The following is a 24,461-nucleotide window of genomic DNA, read 5'->3' on the forward strand; positions in this document are numbered from 1 at the left end:
GTGACAGTAGCAGCGCAACGCAGAGAGAAACGCTTTTTGAGCGCTGCGAACGGGGGCGCGGCCAACTGACTGCAGTTGGCGGGACAAGGGTGTTTACGATTGAAAGCGAGGCTCGAATTGAAAATTGCCGGGAACTTTTCACATTTTGTGTAGCGTCTTCGAGTAATAACATCTGGTCCCTTTTGTTGTTGTTTTTCGTGTCAATCAATAGTAAGGTGAGTAGATCAGAAGTCGTCGATTTCATCTCAACTTGTAATCATTTTTGTGCCGATTTTGTAAGTTTGTGTTGCGAGCACGTGCCACACTTCTTCGTTGATTTCTTTGTACCACTCATGCATGCAGTGATGCACTGACTTGTGTAACCTGACCACTACTGCTATACTGTTGCTGTTGTGCATCGTGTACTACTACTGTTATACTAATGTGTTCTGTACAAAAAAGTTGAAAGAAAAGGGATGTTTTAGTCAAGAATTATGGTGAAGTTTGTATAGCAATTTAACGGTGAAAGTTGTGCAGAAACTGTTTTTTCATTCTGTATAGACTAGGCCTATAGTGTATAGGCCAAGGCCTAGTATCTTCTGACTTCTCTTAGTCTTTGTAGTAATAGCATCAATGGCAATGCCATCATCAGAAAAAGTCCTTATTGCACTTTACACTACAAACTTTGTTGAAATCGTCACATTCATAGTTAGAATCATCGTAAGATAAGATAGATTTAAGCTTTATTTACATTGGTATGAAAGGTGAGCAATGGAGGGCTCTTTAACCGATATCTAACATAAAAATATAAAAATTAGAAGAACAATAAATAAATAATACATACTAGACACTGGTTATCACAGATATTCATTAAAGGGTAAGACAATGTAGATATTAAAGGAACAGCCCTAGCCCTGTGTTTCTTTCCCGTTGTTGGAGGGGAATTTCGCATTACCGAGGCAACTACACCGCGCCATCTGTTGCCGGATCTTCTTAGAACTTGAAATTGCGGTGTCTATTCAGATTCCACCTATCAAAAAACCCGTGTTGAACACGGGTCTAAATCAGCCCCCGATTAACCCCATCGAGCTCGATGTGGCTAATAGACACAGGGATTTGACACACGGGTCTATTTAGACACGGCAATTTATAGGTGTAAGCGCAAAAGACACGAGGATTTGATGGGTGGAAGTACGACTTATGATATCGTATAAAGGCAAGAGTAACCAATAATATGTTAAGTCGGCAACAAAACACACTGTTTATGAAACGGATTAATAATTTTTGCATGTCCATCCTTGTAATGTGAGTTGTGTAAGCCAAGCACATTATAATCTGTGACATACTAAACCTAAGTTGAACTCTCTCCGCATTTGTATGAAAATTATTCTTTAGAGATGGAGAGTGGGAGTGGGAGATGAAACATGGGCCTTTTCATGAATAGAATATACCACCAACCCTGCTCTGCTCCTTTGTTAAAAGGACACTCTAGAAGCTGTTGTGTTTAGTTTTTAAGGCAATATCCAGAGGAAATAAACAGTCATGACATTCACCTTTCCAAATATGGTCAAGTCTGGAGGTGTGGTTTGGCATTGAGCTGGATTTGGCATTCTTCCAACACCTGTTACATAACACTAGTTATAGTGGGGAGTTAGTCTCTTTAGATTGATAGATTGATAACTGACAGAAGGTGTGTGACAACATTATACATTTTTCGCCAGTGTGTTTTTAAGTAGGCCTACTATATACAATGTATTATGATTTTGGCACAGGGTGAATAAAATGTTGATTAATAAAAACTTTCTGAGAAGCACTAATCATTGGAATGCATGTCATTCAGTCCGCTACACACGAGGGATTTCTCACCAACTTAGTTGGTTTTAAAATTAAGAACAAGTGCACAGGTGACTGGAAGTTGAGAGTCGTTCACCCACTCACACCAAAGACATAATCCCAAAATCCTTATAAAAACAAAAGATGTCTTCGAGAAATAGAACAAGAAATAGAACAAGTCGGTAGTGCAGCCAGCAACTCCAACCAATCGGGCAAAGTATCAGTTACCTGGTCTGGATTCCTGTTATGAATTAAAATTCCAACTAAGTTGGTGAGAAGTCCCTCGTGTGTAACGGGCTTTCCCCACCCACACAACACACAATGCTGCCTACCGAAGTGCTTATTCATCATTATGAGTGTACATCCTGTTAAAACAGTAATAATAGTCATGTATCTGCTCATGTATTGCCATTCGTTTCCTGAGGCCCATCCCCCTTCACTGGATTCATTCTCTGCTAGTGTATTTAGGTAAAGTGTCTTAGTCTTGCCCAATTTGAGCACTACAGCCAACTTTAGGATACTATAAAAGATATTTAGTAGCAATTGATAACTCTCATCAAATGAAGGTCTTTCTACATACATGAAGGAGTCTGTGACTAGGTGCTTCCTCTTTGTATTATAAAGGCTGTTGGTTTTCTTTTCTCTTTTCCCTGAATGGTTAAAGGGTTGTCTCTTCAGAAAATTGCTTGTCAATAAACCTTGGTTTAGCAGTGCCTTTTATCAATCAGTTTAGACCAGATAAAAGTTTTGAGTACTCTGTAAAGGTGAGGTCATTGTAAGGTTATGAATGAAAATGTTCATATGATGTAATCAATATCACGTGTGGGAGCTTAAATATCCATGCTTGTATTGTAAGAAACCATATTGAATTATAAAAGGTTTTTTGCCCAACACATGTTTTGTCGTGATAATATTGAGAATTCTTTCTTTGGTTCAGGTATGTAGCCAGTTACCACCACATGTCTTTAGGAATATTGTTTTGTCTGTGTGTTGTGCTGTCGAGTGGTCAGGACTTAGCGATGGTCTTTATTCAGATTCAGCCCTCATGATATTTTTGGATCAGTCACTATAAATTGAAAAGTGGGGTTTGTACTTCAAATGTTTCAATTTCTAGTGACTGAAATGAAGTCAAACTGTGTATATTCCTCTATTTCTTGATTGCAACCATTTATCATTTAAAATTATTGTTTTATAAATATCCAGTACTTTAGTTACTCTGGTCAATAGATTCCTTTGTATAAGCACCATAGTTCAAAATGCCCAATAGTACATTAGCGCTATTAGTACATGTACTATTTCAGTATGTGGAGCGGAACGAGTTTACAATCCCCGATCACACCCCAAAAAAAGGTCATCGGTTGACTAACCAAGCACCACTGTTCAATGGATTTATAGTTGAATGCGATCAAACTACGTCATTTCCGATCGCTAAAGTTTAGCCTGTGGAGCTGTATTTGCTGAAGCATGCCACTTGGCAAATCTCATGTTTACTTGGACGCTGGCCTTTAAAAGGCCTATGCCATTCGTTAAACACTTGTAGATGACACCGTGAAAGAGTAGTACAGTGGAACCTCCCATTGCGGACACCTCTCTATCAAGGACAACATCTCTATTAAGGACACTAGTTTTGGTCCCAAATTGGTTGTTTCCATTCAATTTGACCTCTCTAATCAGGACACCTCTCTATTAAGGACAGCACTTGTCAGTCCCGTGGGTGTCCTTAATAGAGAGGTTCCACTGTATATCTTATTCAGCCATTAATCATTTCTACTTCTAGGCGTACATCACTATGGTTCTGAATCAGACCTCGCCGCCGAACATTTCAGCGGAAGATACTTGCTATGAGTTGGATGCATCAATCGACCCGCTAGTTAGTGGTGATGTGACCGCATACAATAATGGCTACGTGGGCTCCGAGGTTACCATGAAGACAAACCTCAGCGATGATAAAGTGGAGTGTAAGATCTTACTGGGTGAGTGCATTGTAATGTGTGCAAGGGGAGGAGCATACAATTGGCCCTCAGATATTCGAGGACAGGGTTTCGGCCAAGATTCTTCATGGGGGGTACGTTTGGGGGGGAGGGGTTAAAAGTAGTTGAGACAAGTGCATTGTCCAGCTGATACTCATCAGGAGGTCAAATAGAATTCATCTAGGTCCGTCTGGGTAACACATTTCTAGGTCTGAAATGCAAAGAGACGATTTTTGCAAAAAGAAATTGGCCTTCAAACGACATGATATTTTCCCCGTATTTGTCTCCGGAACTTGTCCAACCAAGATGGTACATTATCTTAGACTTGATTCCTTCAATTTTGGTTCTCTTGTTGTGTTGTAGGTCATGTAAAAACTGGTCTGGATGATTCGGAAGATTCTTCCGAGACGAGTGACGATGACGTCGTCACTCCTAACAACTGCTGCGCTGCGAAGATGGAAGTGATGCTGACAGCAGTCGATGAATTCTTCACCACCAACAAAGCTATCATCAAGAAGGCAAGTGTCTTCTGGAAAAACTCAGCCATTCATTTCTGGTTGTTTCATGAATGGCAAACATCAAAACCCTGGTTCATGAAACTGTTCGTTCCTCACTCAGGATGTTGCTTTGGCACTATATCTTATCACCTTTCCGAGTCGCCCTGTACTTTCCCGTTGGCGCTCAAGTCAAAGATTGAGTAATGGCTCAGCTGATCCTTGATCCCCTTGAAGATCCTGGGTTGACCAAGCACCAGGACCTGTCCTTTGAAAAGCATGATTTAAAACGTTGAACTTTATTGTTATTGTGCTGCTTTCAGGTGACCATGATTCTCCTCCTGGCTGCCTACTGTGGCTACCTCGTGTGGGCCATCGTCCTCGACTTCAACCGGGCCATGCCCATCTTCACCATCACGATGCTCGTCGTCGCCTGGTTCCTCTACGCTGTCATCAGGGACAAGTTCGGCGCTGCTGTCTATCTGAAATGTTGTGGACCAATAGGAAAGGTGATCAGCAGCAAGTGGCATGTACTAAAATGGTAAGCGTATGTCAGTGTCGTGGTGATGGGTTGGTAGGTTAAACATGACTGTTTAAATTTAAAATTGATTTCCGCCTTTAATGAATACATTTTGAAAATAACTTAACAGCTTGCTGTGACAACATGTCAGTGATAACATGTCAGTGATATGTTATTTCAATCACAATGATCCATTTTCGTCTTTTCTAGGATTATCTATGTTGCTCTGCTTGGTGGCCTCGCGACCTTCCTTGCCTTGGAGGTCAATCCCCGAAACTTGGTCTCTCTCGCCGGATTCGCATTCTTCATTGGATTCCTTTTCATCTTCTCGGCACATCCCAGCAAGGTCAGTATCCACTGTCTGTTGACGTAACTGTTGTATCCAAATCCTTGAGGACAGTATGCATAGAAAACAAAAGTGTAGACAGTCGGAGCTCTGGAACATGTCCTAATTGCATGAGGTCACGCTAACTGGAATTCTATAATCTTTGGCTTGTTTTCAGTTAAGAGAACCCTTCTCTTGTTCAATCAATCTTTGTTCTCTTTAGTTCCAAAATGATTTCTCTTTCAGGTGCGCTGGAGGCCAGTCGTGTGGGGTCTGTCTATTCAGTTCCTGCTCGCCATCTTCATCCTACGTACAACTGCTGGTTACGCCACCTTTAAGTTCCTCGGAGATGAAATCCAGAAGTTTCTCAGCTACACCGACTTCGGTTCAAAGTTCGTCTTTGGTAAAAAGTACACTGACCATTTCTTTGCATTTGTGGTAAGTTTACTTCAGGCATGTAGATGACATTTCTGTGAACTGGACATCGGGGCATGAGTAAATTTCATTGGAATGTTGGTCTTAAAGCTAATGTTTTTAGAAGTGCATGTTATTGGCCCTATCATTGGTACAATTCAACCACCAGCCTTTTTTTACTTTCATCCCATTGAGAACTATAAACATCATTTTCACTATTTCAGGTTCTCCCAGTTGTGGTTTTCTTCAGCTGTGTCATATCAACATTGTACCATCTCGGCATCATGCAAGCCGTCATTGGAAAGATCGCATGGATTATGCAAATTACAATGGGAACAGCACCAACAGAATCGCTCACAGCTGCTGGCAACATCTTCGTTGGCCAAACTGAGGCTCCGATTTTAGTCCGTCCGTTCATCCGGGACATGACGCTGTCTGAACTCCATGCCATGATGACGGGTGGATTTGCAACAATTGCTGGAGGAGTTCTTGCTGCTTACATCATGTTTGGGGTGCGTTCTACTTGACCTTATTTCATTTTATAATATGCCAAGTTGCCATGTACTTATAATCTCGACTAACATGAACTGCGACCACTTCATTCCCCTATGCCTTGTTAGTAATGTTTTGTAATAGTTTTGTTCATGACCCAACTGTGACCATTAAAAAAAGCATATATTTCATCATCTTGTGTAAGTATGTGTGAACTTATGCGAGAAGACCATACAATTGTTGACACAATTTCCAATGGGATTTTTTGCCAGATTGCAATGTTTTGAGGAAAGTACGTTTCAATTGAGGTGTGTTAAGATAAGATTAAGATAATCCATGTATTTGTCCTGATAGTTGTTTCAAAACGCACGAGTCTTAATGTTTTTTCATCTTTCTCCATGCAGGTGCCTGCTGAGCATTTACTCTGCGCCTCTGTGATGAATGCACCAGTTGCTCTCGCTGTCTCCAAGTTATTCTACCCGGAGACACGAAGGTCGAAATTCCAGGGCAAGAGCGATGTCAGTTTGGGGGAAATGGAGTAAGTTTAAATTTGACAAGAAATGACTACCTGATGTTGACTTCTGAAGTCCTCCACTGCCAACGGCAAGATGTAGATATGGTCTTAGTCCAACATGTTTTGTAAATCTGGACATTTTTGTCAGTATAAATTAGATAATCTTTAAGATGGTCGGATATGAATTACAACCACTTTGAGCCACTTTGAAGTCAAAGTCATGAAATCCTAAGAAGCTTAGGTATAGTAATATAAGGTCTACATTTTTTTTCAAAGATGTCATTATCTTCATTGAATTCTTTGCTAATATCAATATTCCATTTCAGAAAACAGGGGAATATCCTTGAAGCCGCAGCGGCCGGTGCCTCGTCCTCGATCAAACTAGTAGCGAACATCGCTGCCAACCTCATTGCCTTCCTTGCCTTACTCGCCTTCGTCAATGCCACCCTGTCATGGTTCGGCAGCATGGTCGGCTACTCTGAACTCAGCTTCCAGGTAAGTCAACCTGTGATGCACGTCAGGCTCCCAGATATGATACCCGTCCGGTGCCACTTGGTAACTCTCAACTGGCCTGAAATGTCCTGGCATGCGCTATAGATTGTGGCTGCCCTTGGCTCTCCAGTAGGGTTTCTGGATAGGCTGGGTAATGATGTGTGCTGTGACTTCTCCTTATAAGGATGCTATACAAACACGACGCACTTTAGGGTATTAACTTTCAACAGATTAGATGTGTCAACAAACTCAATAACCTAGATTTAAAAAGATTGAAAATTACTCAGATTCAACAGGTCAACTTCAGAGTCCCTGAATTTGTTTCAGACCCGTTTTTTAGGTGCTTTTTGTCTTACAGTTGATCTGTTCATACATCTTCCGGCCCGTTGCTTTTCTGATGGGCGTCGAGTGGGAGGACACAGGAATCATGGGAGAACTCCTCGGAACAAAGCTCTTCCTGAATGAGTTTGTGGCCTATGAAGAGCTCGGAAAATACATCAAGAATCGCCAGGAATGCAAATACCCACAGCTTTCGGTAAGTCAATTATAAGAGCCATTTCGAATTCCTGTACAAAATGTCTTGTGATACACTCTAGTTTGAGGAGAGCACATACTGTTGGAGGGTTCAGATTTAGAATAATTGACGAACAGTTTATCTTCTAAATGTTCTTGTCTCGAAAAGTTTTGCTGAATATTGTCATACTTTTTCAGGTGAGAACAGAAATCATTGCCACTTATGCCCTGTGTGGGTTCGCCAACCTCAGCTCCATTGGCATCCAACTGGGGGGGATCGGTCCCATGGCACCCGAGAGGAAAGGAGATCTCGCCAAGCTGGCTGTGAGGGCGCTGACTGCTGGTTTCATCGTGTGCCTCATAACTGCATCAGTTGCTGGTAAGTGCAGATTTATTGTAATTGTCATTTTTCGAGACAGTCGGGGCATTTCTAAGGTCTCATTGGCACAGATAGCAACATTTGATCAACTAAATAGTAGTTACCAGTAATAAACTAATAAGTAATGAAGAATCTGTTTGCACAGATCTTGCCTGTATTGTTTCTCAGTGTTTTCTTCTTATTCATTTACAGGTGCGCTCACGCCAGAAACACCATGGGAAGGATGTGGGAATTCAACACTCTTCGCCAACCTGACATCTGATACCAATTCAACTCTGATCGCCAATCAGACAATAGCTTTAAACTCGACAGGTCTTCCCTCTGTGCTAAACACCACGATTGTCTATTAAGTCAGTATGAACTGACCTCAAACATTCTGTGAACAATGATGGCTAGATCCTCGAGATAAGGAGCTGGTTATCATATGACAGCTTCCGACGAGGGCAACTTCATTCAGTCATATCAACTTACTGTTGAATTATCGTACGCCTTCGCTTCTTTCACCAAATAGCTCTAAAATATTTAGAATTCTTTCGTCATACTCGTAGCAGCTGGTTAACGGATCACACCTTCCGACTTTAGAGGCCTACTCTGATCAGTCGTATCATTCAATCAAACTCATTTGTTTTTTTCACCATGAGTAGATTTGAACTGATTGGTTCCTTTGATAGTTTGGGAAGGAGTTTATTATTTTTGCATTTATTAGAAAATCTGTCGAGCCAATTATTTTAAATGTTTGCTCGTCAATCATTTTAGTGGCAGAAAGAGTCAACACTTGGTTATGGCTTTGCAATGGCTTTTAACCGTATGTAACTTTGCTTGTAATTAGGCTATAATTCTATTTTTAATATGCTTTTATGGGTAGCATCTGTTGTCAAAATTGTTCAGATACGATCCAGATATGTTGTGTTTGATGAGCCCACTTTGGACGCCACATTCGGAGTTCAAGCCAAACTAAATCAGCGCTAATTCTCGCACATTCTAGATGTCCCTCCGAATGAGTTTGTACATGTAGATTTGTAAATAACCTTTCTTTGTAATTGTAATCATTGATTTTAATCATCACCACCACAACTTAGGATGTAGGCTTACAGTTATGTGGGGTGGTTGTTCCCCAAAAATCATAAGAAATTGCACCTTAAGACTAGAATTACGTTGACCTCAATCGTGGTCCTGGTAGTTTTAGGAATTCACGGGCGACAAAAAATACATCATGATATAATCATGTGCCTTATCAATGCAAGTATATTGTGTGTTATAAATTTGTTTTTTTAATTGGTAATAATATTGTAACATGCACTTCATTTCAAACAACTCGTCATTTTCACCATCCATTAAGGTTTATTCATATCATATTCAATTTTCAATACAATACAAGTTGATAAATACTTTTCCATGAATTTTCATGACAGATCATTATCAAAGGTCTTCCATATCTGGTTTCTCTGCTCACGATCATGTAGTGCACAGAACTGACGGCATGTTGATAATGTAGATATCATACTTGTATTATACTCGAGCAAATTATATAGAATAGATGAATGTTACATTCATGTAGGACTAGGGGAGCAATAGTGTGACAGCGCGTTTTGTATCTCTGGCTTATTTTACACCATTTCAAATTTGTACAAAGAGGCGATTTTTGGTCGTTATACAACTAGTGATATTTGAGTGATATGTAGTGGTGGCATCATTCCTACTAGCCCAGGCTGGAGGGAAACTCCCTTTAGCTCAGTCGGTAGAGTGATGGCCTTATAAGCGAGAGGTCCCGGGTTCAATCCCCACTTGGACCTTGATGTTTTTCCTCTATTACAGATACAATCATATTTTGGACGCTATGCACCTGAGCAGATTGTGCTAGTTTGATCTCGTGTGCAGGTTTTGTTTTGCCCCTGCAGCCCTTTTCAGGGCGGTGCTGGGTTCACCCATCATCTTTGAATTCTGTCCTAGATGGTTGATGAGCGATGGCACTTCTGAGGACGCTGTTCAAAAATGTTTTGTTTTTCAACAGCCGTATACGTGCATAATGGCAAACCAAAAAAACAGTATTTCTGTGTTGTGGTTGTGATACTTGTAGCTAAGAGGAAACGTTTTTGCTCAGGGTTAATGGTTGGTGTATTTGTAATTAGAATCAGGTAATAGCATATCATTCCTTCTCTTAAGAGAGGTTGATTCATACTCGACAATCTTATCATCGATTGCTGCGTCTTCCGATCACATCAACTATTTCCACCGTTCAATTGTTTTCACTGATCTTTTCTATGCATTTCTATACATGAAAACCAATTCATTTATATTTTCTAAGGGTAACAATTTGTATTTCATCAACTTGCCCTTGTTGGGATCATATTTATTGAAATGAGAAGTAATGGATTTATATTTTCAGTGTACATGTTTGTTTTATTGAAAATAAATTGTGCAAAATTGAAAAAATTGCTTTTCGGTCGCTCATTTCTTCTCTTGAACTTCTGGCAGCCTCTGCAAGTAAAATGCCCCTCCCCCCTGACGCTGTGCATGTTGAAGATCACTTCGTCACCATGCTCCTACATACACTTGCTGGCCAACCTGATATTTGACAAGGACATAGCCTTTTGTCCAGCTCATTTGCAGAGGTTTGCAAGGGGATAGACCCTAAAATCCAAAGACATCATTGGCCAGTCAATGCCTTGCAGCAAAGCACTTCATTCATGTCCATGGATTCATTCCATGGTCACTGCTGTAAGCTGCCGATGTGATTGCCCATGTTTGAGAACTATCAGCATTACCAGCCTGGTTACCTAATTGGTTTTTGCCCGAATAAGTTTTACTATCCGCTGCTGTCCTCCCATACATGTGTGTGATCTTTGCCTTGGTATCAACTCGAGTACAAGGGACCACAGCTTTTAGTCTCATCCAACAGACCCTCATTATTCATCTCCTATGGAGCCCCAAACTTGTGAAGAGCCAGAAATATGGTTTCTTGCATTCAACCAGAATACGGTCCTGGGTTCTCCTCAGGGTCCTATTGTTTGGTACGCAGCAGCGTTAACCACTTGGTGATGAGGCTCCTGGGACCCCCAACTTGGTGTAAAACAGGCCAAACTTGCTATCGTCTTCAGTAATCAGTGACTAGTGTACCAAGTACACTCCAAGATACCCATTTTCTTTGATAATTCACCAACAAAATGCATCAAATATATAATGTAATACTTTAATTCACATGATGTATACAAAAAATAGATTGCAAACAATTTGATATATAGATGAAACCTCAACCATGTAGTCTCTCAGCCATGCAGTCGCATACACATAACATGTCGTGAAGGTTATGTGTATGCCAATCTATCATGAATTCTCCATCATCATACACTGTATTCAGGCAACTTCCCGATCAGTTGTCTATTCAAGACAAAGAATGTTGTGTAACCTGTCACCATCACATGAAAGACAACCTGTACATGGTTCCGTATGTCACTTGTATAGAAATTGCACAGCAGTAAACAAGCCATCACCAGAAACGTTTGCGTTCTACGCCAGGGGATGAATTGTCTTAATAGGTAAATCTGAAAAGGAAGGAGAGAAAAAGAGATTTAGCTGTATCCAAGTTGCTTCTTTTTATCTAAATGTACATAGAATCTGATGGGCCTATAAGTGACCATCTCATTACATCTCGATAGTAAGGAGATTTCCATTGAAAGTGTTTAAATCTGAGTATAACAGTAACACAGATCAACCCCATTTAGACATTGACGTGGTTCTCCCAAAACATTCCTGGAACTGTAGTTTTTTTAACATAAAACTGAAATATTGATTTTTCTCACTCTCACCTGGTATAGACATAAAAAAGCCGCTGCCATGAACACTCCTCCATAAATATATGCACTTTCTAATGTATGCTGAAAAGATGAGCGATGTGATAAAGATTAGAGACGCGACTAGAGGTTGGGAGGGGGCAATAGACTCTCTGGGGGGTGGGGCAGAGAAAAACACGTTTTTCTGAGACATCTGGGTAGCAACAGCCTCCCTGGCTCCCGCTAACTATAGCCTATATAGATCTATCCAGGGTGGTATACTTGACATGCATAACCAGAATCTTGGTTTGATATAAGTGATTGACTGCGACTGACAACCAAAAAGTTTAGACTTACATCAAAGTGTCCGTCATGACCTACAGACATTCCTCTGGTGAGATTTAAAATGGCACAGACTACATTGAGAACAATGGCTAGGTACCCTGGTACATTCAATGGAATAAACTGTCGATTTGGTCGCACTGAAAAAGAACACAGATATTATGTAAAAAAAACAACAACTTGATATGTGAGCACAGCAACCAAACAAGGATGTCCTTTCTGACCTGGAACCATGTTCCTGAGGTGATGGATTTGAAGCAGGTCTCTCGACTGCATCATTTGGGACACGACCTGCTTATTATCATTAGTAACACTATTGTCATCATTGTCACATGTTTACCTGTGGGTCTGGTGGTATTAGGAGTACTCCCTGAATTACCGAAGACAGCTTCCAATTGGTCCAACTCCACACGGTGTGGTGGTCTGAGAGCGAGTTCTTCGTTCATAGTTACTAAATTACTCATCGTTTTGGGCGTGGTTCGACCGTTGTATTTTTGTTTTAATTTTTGTATGTTCATATCTGAAGTATAAACGAAAGAATGGGTGAATTTCACAAAAAGAACAACCATGGAGTGAGATATCTTCTTGACAATGCTGGACTGATTTAAACTTGCAAACTAACTGACATTCCTAAGTTACATGTAGAGGACATGGAATCATACTATAAAGAGCAGACTTTTTAACACTGATGGATTCTGATCTTGTAAAGCAGGAAAACCTTTTGAAACCTACCAAATTCGATAAGTGCATATGGTCTCTGAATACTGGTGACTTTTCTAGGGTCATAGGCCGTGATGAACTCTTTTTGAAGGTCATGTAGAAAGGCAAAGGCCGTTGCATAGGGAAATCCCCCTTCACATAATGCCACACAACATACATTCAAGGCTGTGATGAAACTGAAACAATACAAAGATCTAGTTCAAAGCATCGACTGTCTCAATGCAAATGAATAATTGAATGAATCTAATGGTCAAGTAGACTACCGGTAGATTATGAATCAATTCAATTAATCAAAAAGATACCGGTACATACTATATGTGATATCCATTTCCCTGGACAGCACACCGATCAGGGAATGATGACGCTCGTTTAGAGATGATTTTGACATATTTTTGTGCATCAGAAACAAGTGGATGGTGGCTCAAATCCGTGCTGGCTGCCAGAGGTACACCATCATGTACCCTTGCTACAAGCGCAAAAAGCAACATTTTACATTTTTTTCAGTTCATTACAAAGAATTCATTGGTTCTGTGGATTTGGATTTGTGATTGCATTCGAAATTGACTGAAAAATAGTGAAAATTTGTTGTTATTTTTTACAAAATTCTAAAATGTTTGTCGACGCGGCCGCAGCCATTAAAGCGTTTTCTCGCCTTTTCCTGGAATTATCTATTGGAGAGCTCCAACTGCATCGTTTCCGGGGCAACGATAACAAGAAGTAGTTCGACCCTAGCGTATTGATATTGAAGAAAGAGACTGATTTGGATGTTTGTGCTTATCATTTTGATCATTTTATATTACTTAAAAAGCATTTATCTCATGATCACTTACTTTTTGCTGTTCTATTGCATGAAATTTTCCATTAGATTCAAAATTATGTAGAACTTATTTATGGGCGAAATGTGAACAAAAAATTGTGATTCGCCACATAAACAACATGGTGGACAAGGATTGTTTTCTTCAGAAAATAGTGTGAAAAACCTATTTTACAACCATGTAAAGAAACTAAAAGTTGTGTTTATCTATCAAAAATAAACTCCTAAACATAAACATGGCGGCTGCTAAAGCTATGAGCAGGCCCACGACCCTAAATGGGCACCAAAATAACGGAATTCTGTTGGATACTCTTCAACTTGTTGCCCCAAGAAAAGAGCTGCAAGTTCCGAATCATTTGTTGGAAACAAGTGAGCAATATTTTATCTTGTTTCTGTTATCTTTTTATGCATGTTTCCACCGTACCGTCACAGACAACACTCATTGTGACAGTGATTCCTGATGGGCATCTGATGGACCTTGCCAGTCAGTTCATGAGTTGGGATGCCTTGCGCTGCGGCGTCCATAGTCGGAGACCGAGGACTGAAGTGATGACGAAGGGGTCATTTACCGGTCAAGTTGTCATGTCATTGTCAAGGCCCCTTTCTAGTCAATCGAACAAATGAAGAAGATCTGGAAGTACTTAGTTGGCCAAGGCCCAGCCCATGCCCAAGCCGACCATGGCCCATGTTGCGTTCACCTGGCTGTAGCTGGTGCCTGATCAACAGGATCATTCATTCAAATGGTTGCTATCAATCAATTAATGATTGTTCTTCCTTCATGCATGCATAAACTTAACAATGAGGAGTAATTTTTCTTTCAGAAATTTACTCCAAGGTAGCTCAGAATTCTGTGGTGCAAGCAAGACCAGCTGTCATTCATTTTGGAGGCTTTGAACTTGGTAAAACCTTGAAACAGACCTTATGGCTTGGAAATGTCTCAACAGAGGTCCAGCGCTACCACATAATACCTCCACAATCAAAATACTTCAGCATCAAATACACTAAAAATGTAAGTCAGATGGATGAGATGGTGTAACCAACCTTGGTTTGCAGCACAACAAGTGTCTTGAACCACTGAGACATCAAAAGGAAGTTTCCATGGAACACATTGCTCAACTCTTAAAATACCTCGCAGTAGTCCATCATCAAGAAGACTTCTCCTTGTGGTTGAGGACTCAATATTTTCACGTTACAAAGAATGAATAAAGACTATCTTGCTGTTGCCAATACAAAAGAAACAACTCGACACTTGGCTATTTGGTGTTCCTCCCTTTGGAGTTGGACAATGCATCACTGCCATATTGTGAGAGTTTCACACCCTAATCATCAGTCTTGTTCAAATTTCAGGATCGGTTAGTCCCTGGTCTGACGTTGGATTGCGTTATAGAATTCACTCCTGATGAATGGCGTTACTACTATGATTGTCTCCGTATCCACTGCAAGGGGGAGGATAACCTGATCATCCCCATCCATGCCTATCCCGTCATGAACACAGCAGATTTCCCGGACCATGTCGATTTTCCACCTGTCCCTGTTGGGCAAAAGTAAGAATCTACAACAGTGTTCACATTTTAGGGCAGCAGGAAACGGAAAGTTGTCTTGTCCTAAAACGCTTTCATTTAATGTTGTTGAGATTCATTCATGTAACTCTTGGTCTTAGTTTTTCAACTACATCAAAGAGACTTGAAAGACCAGCCCAGCTGCATAATAACTTGTTAAGTTTCTGTAAAAAATTATTTGCACCAAAGAGACTTGTGCCAAGCTGCATTAATTTCATGTAAAAACATGTTCATGTGCTGTTTAAACTCATCATTTATTCAGAGTATGTTTACTTTTCAGAAAAAGCACCTCCCTTCCATTGCGGTGTAACTGCCCAATTGACTTTGAATACCAAGTGACTCTCTTACAACCCCACCCAGCATTTAAAGTTAAACCTGTGGCAGGTAAGATTCTTTACAGACAGCCCAGATAATCAGCGACTGATTTGAGTAACATTCACTGCACTTACAAATGTATGTGATGGAAGGGTTGAGGCAGAATACACTCAGTTAAAGTAAATGTGTTTTCTGGTCTTGCAACAGTAACAATGAATAACTTGTTCTTTAACATTGAGAATCTAAATTACTTTTCAGGTGTGATACCAGCCAATGGTAGTGTGGACATCAACGTTACATTCTCCCCAGCTGATTTTTCAACGTGTAATCTAACGCTGCAAGTCAACATCTCGCAGTTCAATGCGAAGCCTCTGGTCTGCCGGATAGTAGGATATTCTGCACCTGGACTCCTCAAGTGAGTAGACTTACACACACCAAGTACACCCTTGGTCCTGATTACAGAGATATCATAATTGGATTACGGTAGAATTCATTTTTGTTAGCCAAGTTTCATTGACCTAGAATATCTCCATTTTATTTGTAATTGCCGGCAGGTCATGACAGTTTTCTTTTGTAAACAGTAATCAATACTGTGGCTGGGTTTATCTCTATTCTATCCTTTCAGGGATCTTACTATGAAGTCTTTCATCCAAGACCCGAGAGTTCTTGATCCAACATGTATATCGCCAATCGACCGCTGCCGGCGGAAAAAGAAGAGACAGGAAGAAGTACGTAAATCAGTCCAAGAAGAGCCACAGGTAGGTTGTGACAGTTGTCCTCATTATTTTAGGTAGGATTCCTCTAACAGAAACAACTTACCTAAACTAAAGTTTAAGTGAATTTTTACGGATCTTGAAGAGAAATGTCTCAGTGAATGAATAAAAGCTACTGATCTATCACCTTTACCAAAAATGAATAATGGTATGTCTTGTCAACCATTTCAGGAAATCGAAAGAAATGGTATAAAATTTCCCGCAGATTTGAATACACCATACGCTGTAGCCTGTGTTCTAAACCAGGAACCAGGAAAACTTCGAGCTAAAGATTTGCGAGAAGGTAAGGTTTGCTGTAAGATAGATTTCATTTGAAGAATCAGATGTAATCGTGGTCAATATTGATTACTGGTAGCTAATCAAAATAACCATACTTTTCTAATGTCACAAATGAATTGATCAACCGACTGTGTTCCCTTGAACTGCATGGAGGACAACCAAGTTTAGAAACATCTGCTGACACTAACTTCCATCTTTTATATTTTTGCGGTTTGGGACATTTTGAAATTTGGCATGTTTCATTTGTCTTTACCTCCTGATGTGCTCAATTATTCTGTAGTAATAAGATTGTATAAAAATTATGCGTCGTTCAGGTCATGGTGTTCATGCTCTGTGTCTCGAGGATGGAAGTGGGTATCTGACAATTGAGAGAACAGCCACATTCAGAGATTCCTTACCTAAACTTGTCTCTTTCTTTCGAAATAACTGATCAAGACTATTGCCACCAGTATATGTACAACACTGTGAGTTCAAGTTTTAAAATGGACTCTCTGAATGTCCCTGTCGATAAAAAATTGGTTGAATTCAGAATTTGCCACTTTTTGAATAATTTCAAAACAAGTTTTTGTGAATTGTGCAATGCTTGAGAAACGTTTTATTGAAGAAAGATATGAATAGAAAGTACACATAGCGAGTTTTATCACCAGCACTCACTTTTGTTAGCTGACATGCATGGTACCAAGTTTTGAAAAGTTTGAAGTTTGGGGTTTAGAGTAAGGTTCCTGGTCGAATTCTCCCGATTTTTGGCACAAACCTTTGCAACCGTTTCTTATATATGTTTAGTTTGAATTATTGTTGAGGTCATTTGTTCATCAGTTTGATTGTGTTGTGTCGCAATCACTCTAGCACTTAAAAGCAAACAATACTTAAAAGCACCCCACAAACAAGGGTTGACTAGTTGAATTGCCAATTGCTGCAAATGCGAAATTTGATTCCTGAATAACTTTGTCTCTTCCTGCTGTTTAACCCAGAATTTCCAATTGAGATAGGAAATATTCCTTTTTAGTACATTTTTTATTTTAGTACACTGGAAACGGTAGCATATCTATGCCCAAAGGATACTTGCTCCCTTTTGAGTATTCGTCATTTGAAATAGTCAAAATGTCTCTTATGTGACTTTTGAATACCATAAAATTGCACCTCTGAGAACCCATGAGCAGTCAAAGAAGTAAGACAAAATATTTTTTTGACTTTTCAGCTGTCCTCACTAAACAAGATTCTACACCATCCACAAGACAAATGAAGGTGAGTTGAAAAAAATCCACCCACATTTCAAAATCTGCAGCCAGAATCATTTGACCTCAACCCAGGGTTCCCAAGTTGATATCAAAGTGTGGCATATATTTGTTTGAATATCGTATTTCAGGAAGCTCTGTTCGAGCACCAAGTACGACAGAATGTCTATGAGGAGCGGCAGAATCAGCTACGATGGCAAGTGAAACTTGGAGATGAACAGATCAGTATACAAGAGAAGGTCAAGGTTCTGGATCAGAGAGTCCAAGCCACCAAGGACTATAAGGTAGGGTCACTAGCAAGAGAATGGGGGGGGGGGGGAGCAGATGAACGCATCAGCACACAGATAAATCTATTTCATAATGGTTAGTGAACTAACATTGTTCAAATATGAGTGGTGTTGAAGTACCATTTGCAGTTCCAGTGTGGATGTGAAATCCTTCCGAACCATAGTCATCTTAGTCCATTTTGAGGGGAGAATGTCCTTAGGCTGGAAACTGACACTATTATGTCTAGGAGTAAGATATTTATTGTGGCAATCCTGCTTTTTTCAGTACCGGCGAGGAGACCCTTTAGAAGATGAAGAACTGGGTAGAACTTGCTCTGACTGCATTTCCAGGCGAACATTCAGAGATCACAGTGAGGTAAAGGTTAACTTTCATTTTTGAATTAAAACTGTTATACAATGTCATCAACTGACGAATCAGTCATGTTGTACTCCATGTATGTGCAGTAACTTACCAGTTTTCCATCCAGGTGAAGTGAATATGTAAATTTCATTTTTCTAGATTGGAAAAGAAGGCATCCAGTTTGACCTCTACACCAATGATTCCTGGGCGGTCCGACATAAATCCCTCAGCAAGTTTGCGCAGGCGGGCAGGAAGGTGATCATTCGCATGAGAGCAGACGACAAGATCAAATATCTGAAGACCTTGGTCCAGGATATCGGCAAGAGGAAACAGTCATTTCATCACTCGCCTTGTGAGTATCCGAAGTATTTGCCTGCTTATAGCTGTGTCCTTTCTGATTTCAAAGTGAAAATACACCTTAAGCTTCTTCTCAATTGTGAACCACGACCTCAGGTAATCTGACCATTGGGCCAGTTCCCCCCCCCCCCCCACCCCACCCTTACTCTATTCTTGTTGTCTTAATAGCAAGTTAGCATTTTGACCAACTCTCTCTCTATTTTAGCTAAACTTCTTCAAGAGAAAGAGGAACAGAAGGAATGTGAAGTTGATAAGTACATGACGGCTGATAAAATCAAATCCGTCACATTCCCAACGTATGTACCGCCAAATGTCAAAGATGATATGGTAAGTCGATATTGTCTTGATGTTTATAATATAGTCTTAATCACAAAGTCACCTCTATCAGTTGAAATAATTCATTGCATCCTTGTAACATTCGCGAATACTTGTTGCTGAGGTGCCCGAAAAGATTTCATCCCATCTTGAAGGAGAAAAAGGTCTCTGGAGAATACCTCTTGTGAGTGCAGAGCATACACTGTTAAGATGAGGAAAAGAAGGTTCCTTAGTAATAATCATCATATACTGTGAACCATTTTCCAGGCTCCAGATGCTTTAGACAAGCTCCCCGTCGACCCCACTGTAGTCTTCGTTAAGAGGAAGGTACCCTACTTCAACCTGAAGGTCCCGCAGAACTACAAACTAATGGGATATAAGTATCATAACATACAGGAGTCATCGAGTGGCTATGTCCCACCTAAGCTGAGCCGGCCTCTCAGAACTGGAGCGGAGGTATGTTGCTATTCATTGAGTAGTGTTCTGTGTCAACTAGACAACTAAAAAAGAACAATAACTTTGAAAATAGAATGTGACTAAATAATGGTGAAACAAGTCTAACTCATTGAAATAATATGTCTGTTTCAGGATGAAATCATCAGTCTGCCTGCTCAGGTGAAGCCACCCATTGAAGGAGAGTCCCCTGAACCAATCAACGAAGGTGACATGAAGGTCGAAGAGGTCGAGACACCTCTCCCGTTGCTCACTCTTGCCCCACCAAATGCGCTCTTCAAACCTATCGAATACCCAGCTCTGCATATCTTTGTAAGTACATGTAAATCATTCTCTACCTTGTGCATAGTTTCTTTTAGATGTCAATTATGGTCCTGGTCACCCTGCACACATTACAGTGTGATCCAAAAGAAAGGTTTCTCATTAATATACAACAGTACAGCTGTGGTCTGCCTGGTCCCATCATGGTAGTTCATTGAAAAAGCTACTCCTGAGCGCTGCAACTCTTTCCTTGCTCAATGTGTAATGTGAATCTCACTCTTCCAGAACCCTGCCCCTGGCCTGCAGGTGTTCCAGCCTCCTCTACCCTATGCCGAGACTGACCCAGACTTCCATCTGTGTCCTCTGCCACGCTACGTCACGTACGACAAGGAAACGATACACACCGCGACACAGAAACGTTTCTTGGACCGCGAGGATGTGATCAGAGGAGTGATGACTTGGAAGAAATTCCCATCACAGGGGCTGACATCGTTGTCTCTCACGCCAACACTGACAAATGTCTGGGTTCCAAGATGGTAAGTTTATAGTTATCTGGATGCAGGATTAGGCTTATTTTTCATGCCAAAAGTACTGGGAGGTTGCTGTCTAATGAACTAAGGACCAATATACCATTGGTCCTCAATTGTTTTGTTCAACTTAGCTTTATTGTTGAACTTTTCTTCCAGGACTGATCCCTTCAGTGGTGAGCTGACACCTGAAGAAGTGCCAGCGTTGTTTGATGGCTTGCCAGACGATGACAGAGAAAACATCTTACAACTAGGGTAAGTACATTTGTTTTTTTCCGATTATCATCATTCCAGGTCCGCTGGAATGTGGCTGATCATGGTGCTTTGTTCAGTTTTAACTCCTCCTTTGAAGACTCTTTGTGATACACAGAAACAATATACTAAGAAGCTTTAACCTGGGATGATAAGATGTTTTGTGAAGGCACAGATTTCACTATATGTACCAGGGTTCTCGGCACCATGACAGAACCGGTGGTCATCCCTCTTCCCTCTTATAGAAAACTCCATGGAGAACACTGATGTACCCCAAATCATTTTTCCCTGTCAAATGCAGCCTCATTCAAAGATGTTTTCATTGGTGTATCTTGTATTACAGGGCTGAGGAACCTAACACGGACGAGGTGCCCGTGAGTTTGACCCCAGCTATGGTCAATGCCCAATTTGCCTTGATAGACACTTCCACACCGACAGACGAGAAACCAAAAGAGTGAGTAATCAGAACAGACTCTTGCTCTTAGTCTTAACACTTAAAGTGACTAAAAGAAAATCGTCAGAAGTTTCTCAATTTATTACTTTTCCTTGCTATTCAGAAATTAACAGTGATGGTCTCTGCAGCCAGCGAGGGAGTTTTCTAGCAGATTGTTTCTGATGACGGTCTGATGGACCTTTTTTTCTGACGGATATTATGGGTCATCTTGGTGATATTTGAGAACAATTTACCTTCTCGAGTAATGCATGTTCTATCGTTTTCCAGTGATATGTTTCCACAAGGCAATAAGATGCCCGCCACGAATATTCCAGTGGCTTCAACTGGTCCAGTTCCTAGGTGAGTTTGCCTTTGAATACTTCAGTATCTACCAAGTAGCCTTGAATGAAACAAAGCACAATTGTTAAATCAAACCTCATCATTGATTGAGATTTGGTTTTTTCATTCACACCTTGTACGAAACTTGGTCTCAACCATGTTTGTTTTTCTTTTCAGGGAAAAACGTGAGCAAGAGTTAGACTATTTTCTGAACAAGAAATACAATCGTCTCGGACAGAAAGTTCAACAGAAAGTTGAAAATATGGATATGCTGAAGACGAATAAGGACCTTGTCTTGAAATAATCAACACTTAAAACAATATATGCCCTTCATTTACGTTCCAAGAAAAGTTATACAGCCCATTATTTGTAAAGTGTGATTTTGAGACTAGTCGTTATGGTATGTATGGTGGTCTTAGAGTCTTAACCCTTGTTGCCACCATGTTTCCCTGGCTGTGCTCAGTACCTCTCATTGGCAAATTTCTTTTGTTTATCATGTTATATTTTCTGTGATGATTTTTGAAAAAGTTCCGTCCATTGTTGATTTTCTTTACTGAATTACATTCTGTGCTAGTTTTGCGAATGTCAACTGCTGGATTTATGCTGTTCTAAAAGTTCTGTATTTTTTGTGTCATTGTCTGCTTTCCAGGCTGTTGGTAGTCAAAGCTCACTGTGAGTTGTCCAAGTTCCACACTATTGAGTAAAACAATACTGTACTGCTGTAATTTATCCATCCATTGTAGATTTTAGGAAGACACAGATACTCTGTCAAGCATAAACTTTGGCTGTTTGCTTCAGCTTGTTAATTTCCATGGCTTTGGACTAGCTATCTGAGAATTTCAGTCGAAAAATAAAGGAAGAATAATTTTTAGTTTCTTTTTTACAAATACAATCTTTATTACTTTTGTTTCCGTCCAACAAAATCAACAAAACAAAAAGATTCAATACATGTATGTAAATACCTAATCAATTTGTAATCAGAGCTGTACATAGAAAACTGAATGCAACATGTAGATTTTTTGTCCTTGCACTCCATTATATTGTGCACATTATTTTGTAAGGTAATAAAAGTATTTTACAGAACCAGAATTCCAAGTGTTATTCTTCGATGTTACAAATAAGTCTTTCAATTGGGAAGAAAGATTTATGTCACGGTTTTCTTTCAATTTCTGGATTGCTGCAGCCTGCATGTGTCATGGAGGCAAATTGAGCCCTCTGCACAGACAGTAGGAGGTGGAGGACAACCTTGGATGACCTATGCTCCAGATGAAGCCAACGGGTGTTAGTCTCAGACCTGAACCAGACAAAGTTCAAGATACAGAGCCAGAGTTCTTGTATTCCTGAAGTTCTCTGCATGGTTAGTCACCAAGTCAGACCAGGATTTTCTTTATATTTCTTATATTCCTCCATTTTGAAGTAAGATATTTCGGTTTCATTCTCTGGAAATGTAAGAAAAAACATTAAATGGCATTCACAATAGTTTTCCGAATCTGAAAAGCAAATGTTGCTGGTCTCTTTATTGAAGGTGTCCGACACAATCTGCCCTGGGGACACAGATGCCCAACCTACTGGGGCCAGTGGCTGACCTTGGAGCCAAAGCCCAAATTGTCTACATCCATAAAACAAAGAATTTTATGCTCATCATCGATGGCCTAGAAGAAGGAGCTGTCTTGTAATAGGGGAACTAACAGTAAAGTAACAGTCACTTACCAACACCACATTCTGCTAATGTTTTATCCGCCACAAGCATAAGTTGATCATCATCTCGTAATACAATGACAGGATCTGTTGACTGAAATGAAACAAATATCAACATATCACTTTTTTATGAAGGGGGGCCTGATGGGCTCACACATTTTCTTACTAATGTCTTCAAGCATTGGTGGTAAGGAAGATCGTAAGTATGCTTTTCAATACAATCTCCATATGCTTACCTTGGAACCAAAGGCTTTATGTTGGATCTTCATTTGGTCTGAAAAGTACAAGTATCAGATTTGAGGGATCAAAAGATTAATGTTGCAAACTGAATGATGGAATATCCTCCCAGAAGGACAATGCAGTCCTCTCCAATAAGCACAAACCCAAACTGTTCTCTGTTGGTTTGAACCTACCATAAGCATGTTTTCTAACTGGAGGTGCAATTCCTGGGCGGGTGAGAATGTCTGAAAACGAAAGAATGAGAATGTTAAATTGTGGTAGGGGATGGAGCATCAGTGACATGGAGGTCAGGAGACAAACTTCATCATGTTGGGCATATCTAGAGGCTGGTGGTCCCTCTTGGTGGAACCATATATGAATATTTAATCTCAGTGGTGCCCTTTAGCAAATGTGTACTCAATTACCTCTCTTCGGACTATAAGATGGTCATAGTCCCTACACTGATGGCAGCATTGCCAGCAGTCGTACCTTTATTTACCAAGTCCATGAAGTCCCCGACAGTCTGATTTAGATCAACAGCCTGGAAGACCAAGTGCTTGATGTTTCTCTGTTCAAATGATCGAATGAGTCTGACCGTCAAAACGACAGGGCCGTCAGCCATGATACCTAGTGCCAGTGGTATAAACTGTGTGAAACAAGAAAACTGATTCATTAACTGGTGTCAACTGGCATTCTGCTAATCAAATGAACCATCGAAGTATATTGGCTGAGACAATTGGATTTACGCCATCTTTTATCGCCTTATAAGTTTTAAGACTATCAAGTATCATTCTGCCAAAAATGGGTGGTCGCTGTTTAGCCTACTAAAGTTTAGTTTTCCACGAACGAAATCAACCCCATTAGGTCCCAAACCTGTAAGCCTAGTATCGATGGTATGTGGCAATTAGCCTAATTGCCAACTTGACCAACCCACATTTAATGACATTATTATAATTATAATTATAATAACTAATAGTTATCTTCAAAATGAGTGGTTCCAGTAACTTAAATCATGATTATAAATCTCAATCAAATCCACCCATATTTCTTTCAAACAGCTCATAAGAGTACCTTGAATTGAAGGAAGATTACGACTGCTGGTTTTTGTTTTATGAAGTGTCAGATAAAAGAATTTTCATGGAAAAATGATATTGGAAAGCAGAAGTTTATTGAAAACAACATCAACAATCTTCCAAGCATAATTTTTCATCAAAAGGGCATTCCCGAAATGGGAATTCCCTGGTGTGA

At 40.2% G+C, this 24,461-nt stretch overlaps 4 protein-coding genes across 6 annotated transcripts; 2 read left to right on the forward strand and 2 right to left on the reverse strand.

Moving 5' to 3' along the window:
- Positions 1 to 121: 121 nt before the first annotated feature.
- On the forward strand, positions 122 to 10,358 carry LOC135500515 (solute carrier family 28 member 3-like). 2 transcript variants are annotated; one of them, XM_064792035.1, is made up of 12 exons: positions 122 to 215; positions 3,590 to 3,785; positions 4,146 to 4,300; positions 4,600 to 4,817; positions 5,007 to 5,142; positions 5,368 to 5,559; positions 5,760 to 6,047; positions 6,432 to 6,565; positions 6,868 to 7,036; positions 7,392 to 7,568; positions 7,745 to 7,925; positions 8,118 to 10,358. In XM_064792035.1, the coding sequence occupies exons 2-12, from the start codon at positions 3,602 to 3,604 to the stop codon at positions 8,273 to 8,275; spliced, it is 1,992 nt and encodes a 663-aa protein (XP_064648105.1). In that variant the 5' UTR covers positions 122 to 215; positions 3,590 to 3,601; the 3' UTR covers positions 8,276 to 10,358. The 2 variants fall into 2 exon arrangements, with proteins under 2 accessions (XP_064648105.1, XP_064648103.1); XM_064792033.1 differs by lacking the exon at positions 122 to 215 and adding an exon at positions 2,619 to 2,749.
- A 743-nt stretch (positions 10,359 to 11,101) lies between these two features.
- LOC135500527 (vesicle-trafficking protein SEC22a-like) lies at positions 11,102 to 13,397 on the reverse strand. The gene is made up of 6 exons (XM_064792048.1): positions 13,070 to 13,397; positions 12,770 to 12,933; positions 12,378 to 12,557; positions 12,053 to 12,177; positions 11,732 to 11,800; positions 11,102 to 11,467 (listed from the first exon to the last, which is right to left on the reverse strand). Exons 1-6 carry the CDS (start codon positions 13,243 to 13,245, stop codon positions 11,267 to 11,269), a joined length of 915 nt encoding a protein of 304 aa, XP_064648118.1. The 5' UTR covers positions 13,246 to 13,397; the 3' UTR covers positions 11,102 to 11,266.
- Positions 13,398 to 13,689: 292 nt separating this feature from the next.
- LOC135500510 (cilia- and flagella-associated protein 221-like) lies at positions 13,690 to 22,439 on the forward strand. The gene is made up of 19 exons (XM_064792030.1): positions 13,690 to 13,940; positions 14,393 to 14,580; positions 14,919 to 15,115; positions 15,411 to 15,514; positions 15,704 to 15,860; positions 16,071 to 16,203; positions 16,390 to 16,501; positions 17,696 to 17,742; positions 17,864 to 18,016; positions 18,285 to 18,374; positions 18,519 to 18,711; positions 18,922 to 19,043; positions 19,299 to 19,487; positions 19,620 to 19,796; positions 20,031 to 20,281; positions 20,432 to 20,527; positions 20,868 to 20,978; positions 21,246 to 21,317; positions 21,474 to 22,439. The coding sequence occupies exons 1-19, from the start codon at positions 13,808 to 13,810 to the stop codon at positions 21,598 to 21,600; spliced, it is 2,652 nt and encodes an 883-aa protein (XP_064648100.1). The 5' UTR covers positions 13,690 to 13,807; the 3' UTR covers positions 21,601 to 22,439.
- Positions 22,250 to 24,426, reverse strand: LOC135500511 (UPF0538 protein C2orf76 homolog). Of its 2 annotated transcripts, none has more exons than XM_064792032.1 (6): positions 24,285 to 24,426; positions 23,703 to 23,840; positions 23,408 to 23,458; positions 23,231 to 23,268; positions 23,007 to 23,088; positions 22,250 to 22,735 (listed from the first exon to the last, which is right to left on the reverse strand). In XM_064792032.1, exons 2-6 carry the CDS (start codon positions 23,833 to 23,835, stop codon positions 22,659 to 22,661), a joined length of 381 nt encoding a protein of 126 aa, XP_064648102.1. In that variant the 5' UTR covers positions 23,836 to 23,840; positions 24,285 to 24,426; the 3' UTR covers positions 22,250 to 22,658. The 2 variants fall into 2 exon arrangements, with proteins under 2 accessions (XP_064648102.1, XP_064648101.1); XM_064792031.1 differs by having other exon boundaries at positions 23,703 to 23,859.
- Between the last annotated feature and the right edge of the window lie 35 nt (positions 24,427 to 24,461).

This window comes from Lineus longissimus, chromosome 16 (assembly GCF_910592395.1).
Source record: "Lineus longissimus chromosome 16, tnLinLong1.2, whole genome shotgun sequence".
Classification (NCBI taxonomy): Eukaryota; Metazoa; Nemertea; class Pilidiophora; order Heteronemertea; family Lineidae; genus Lineus; species Lineus longissimus.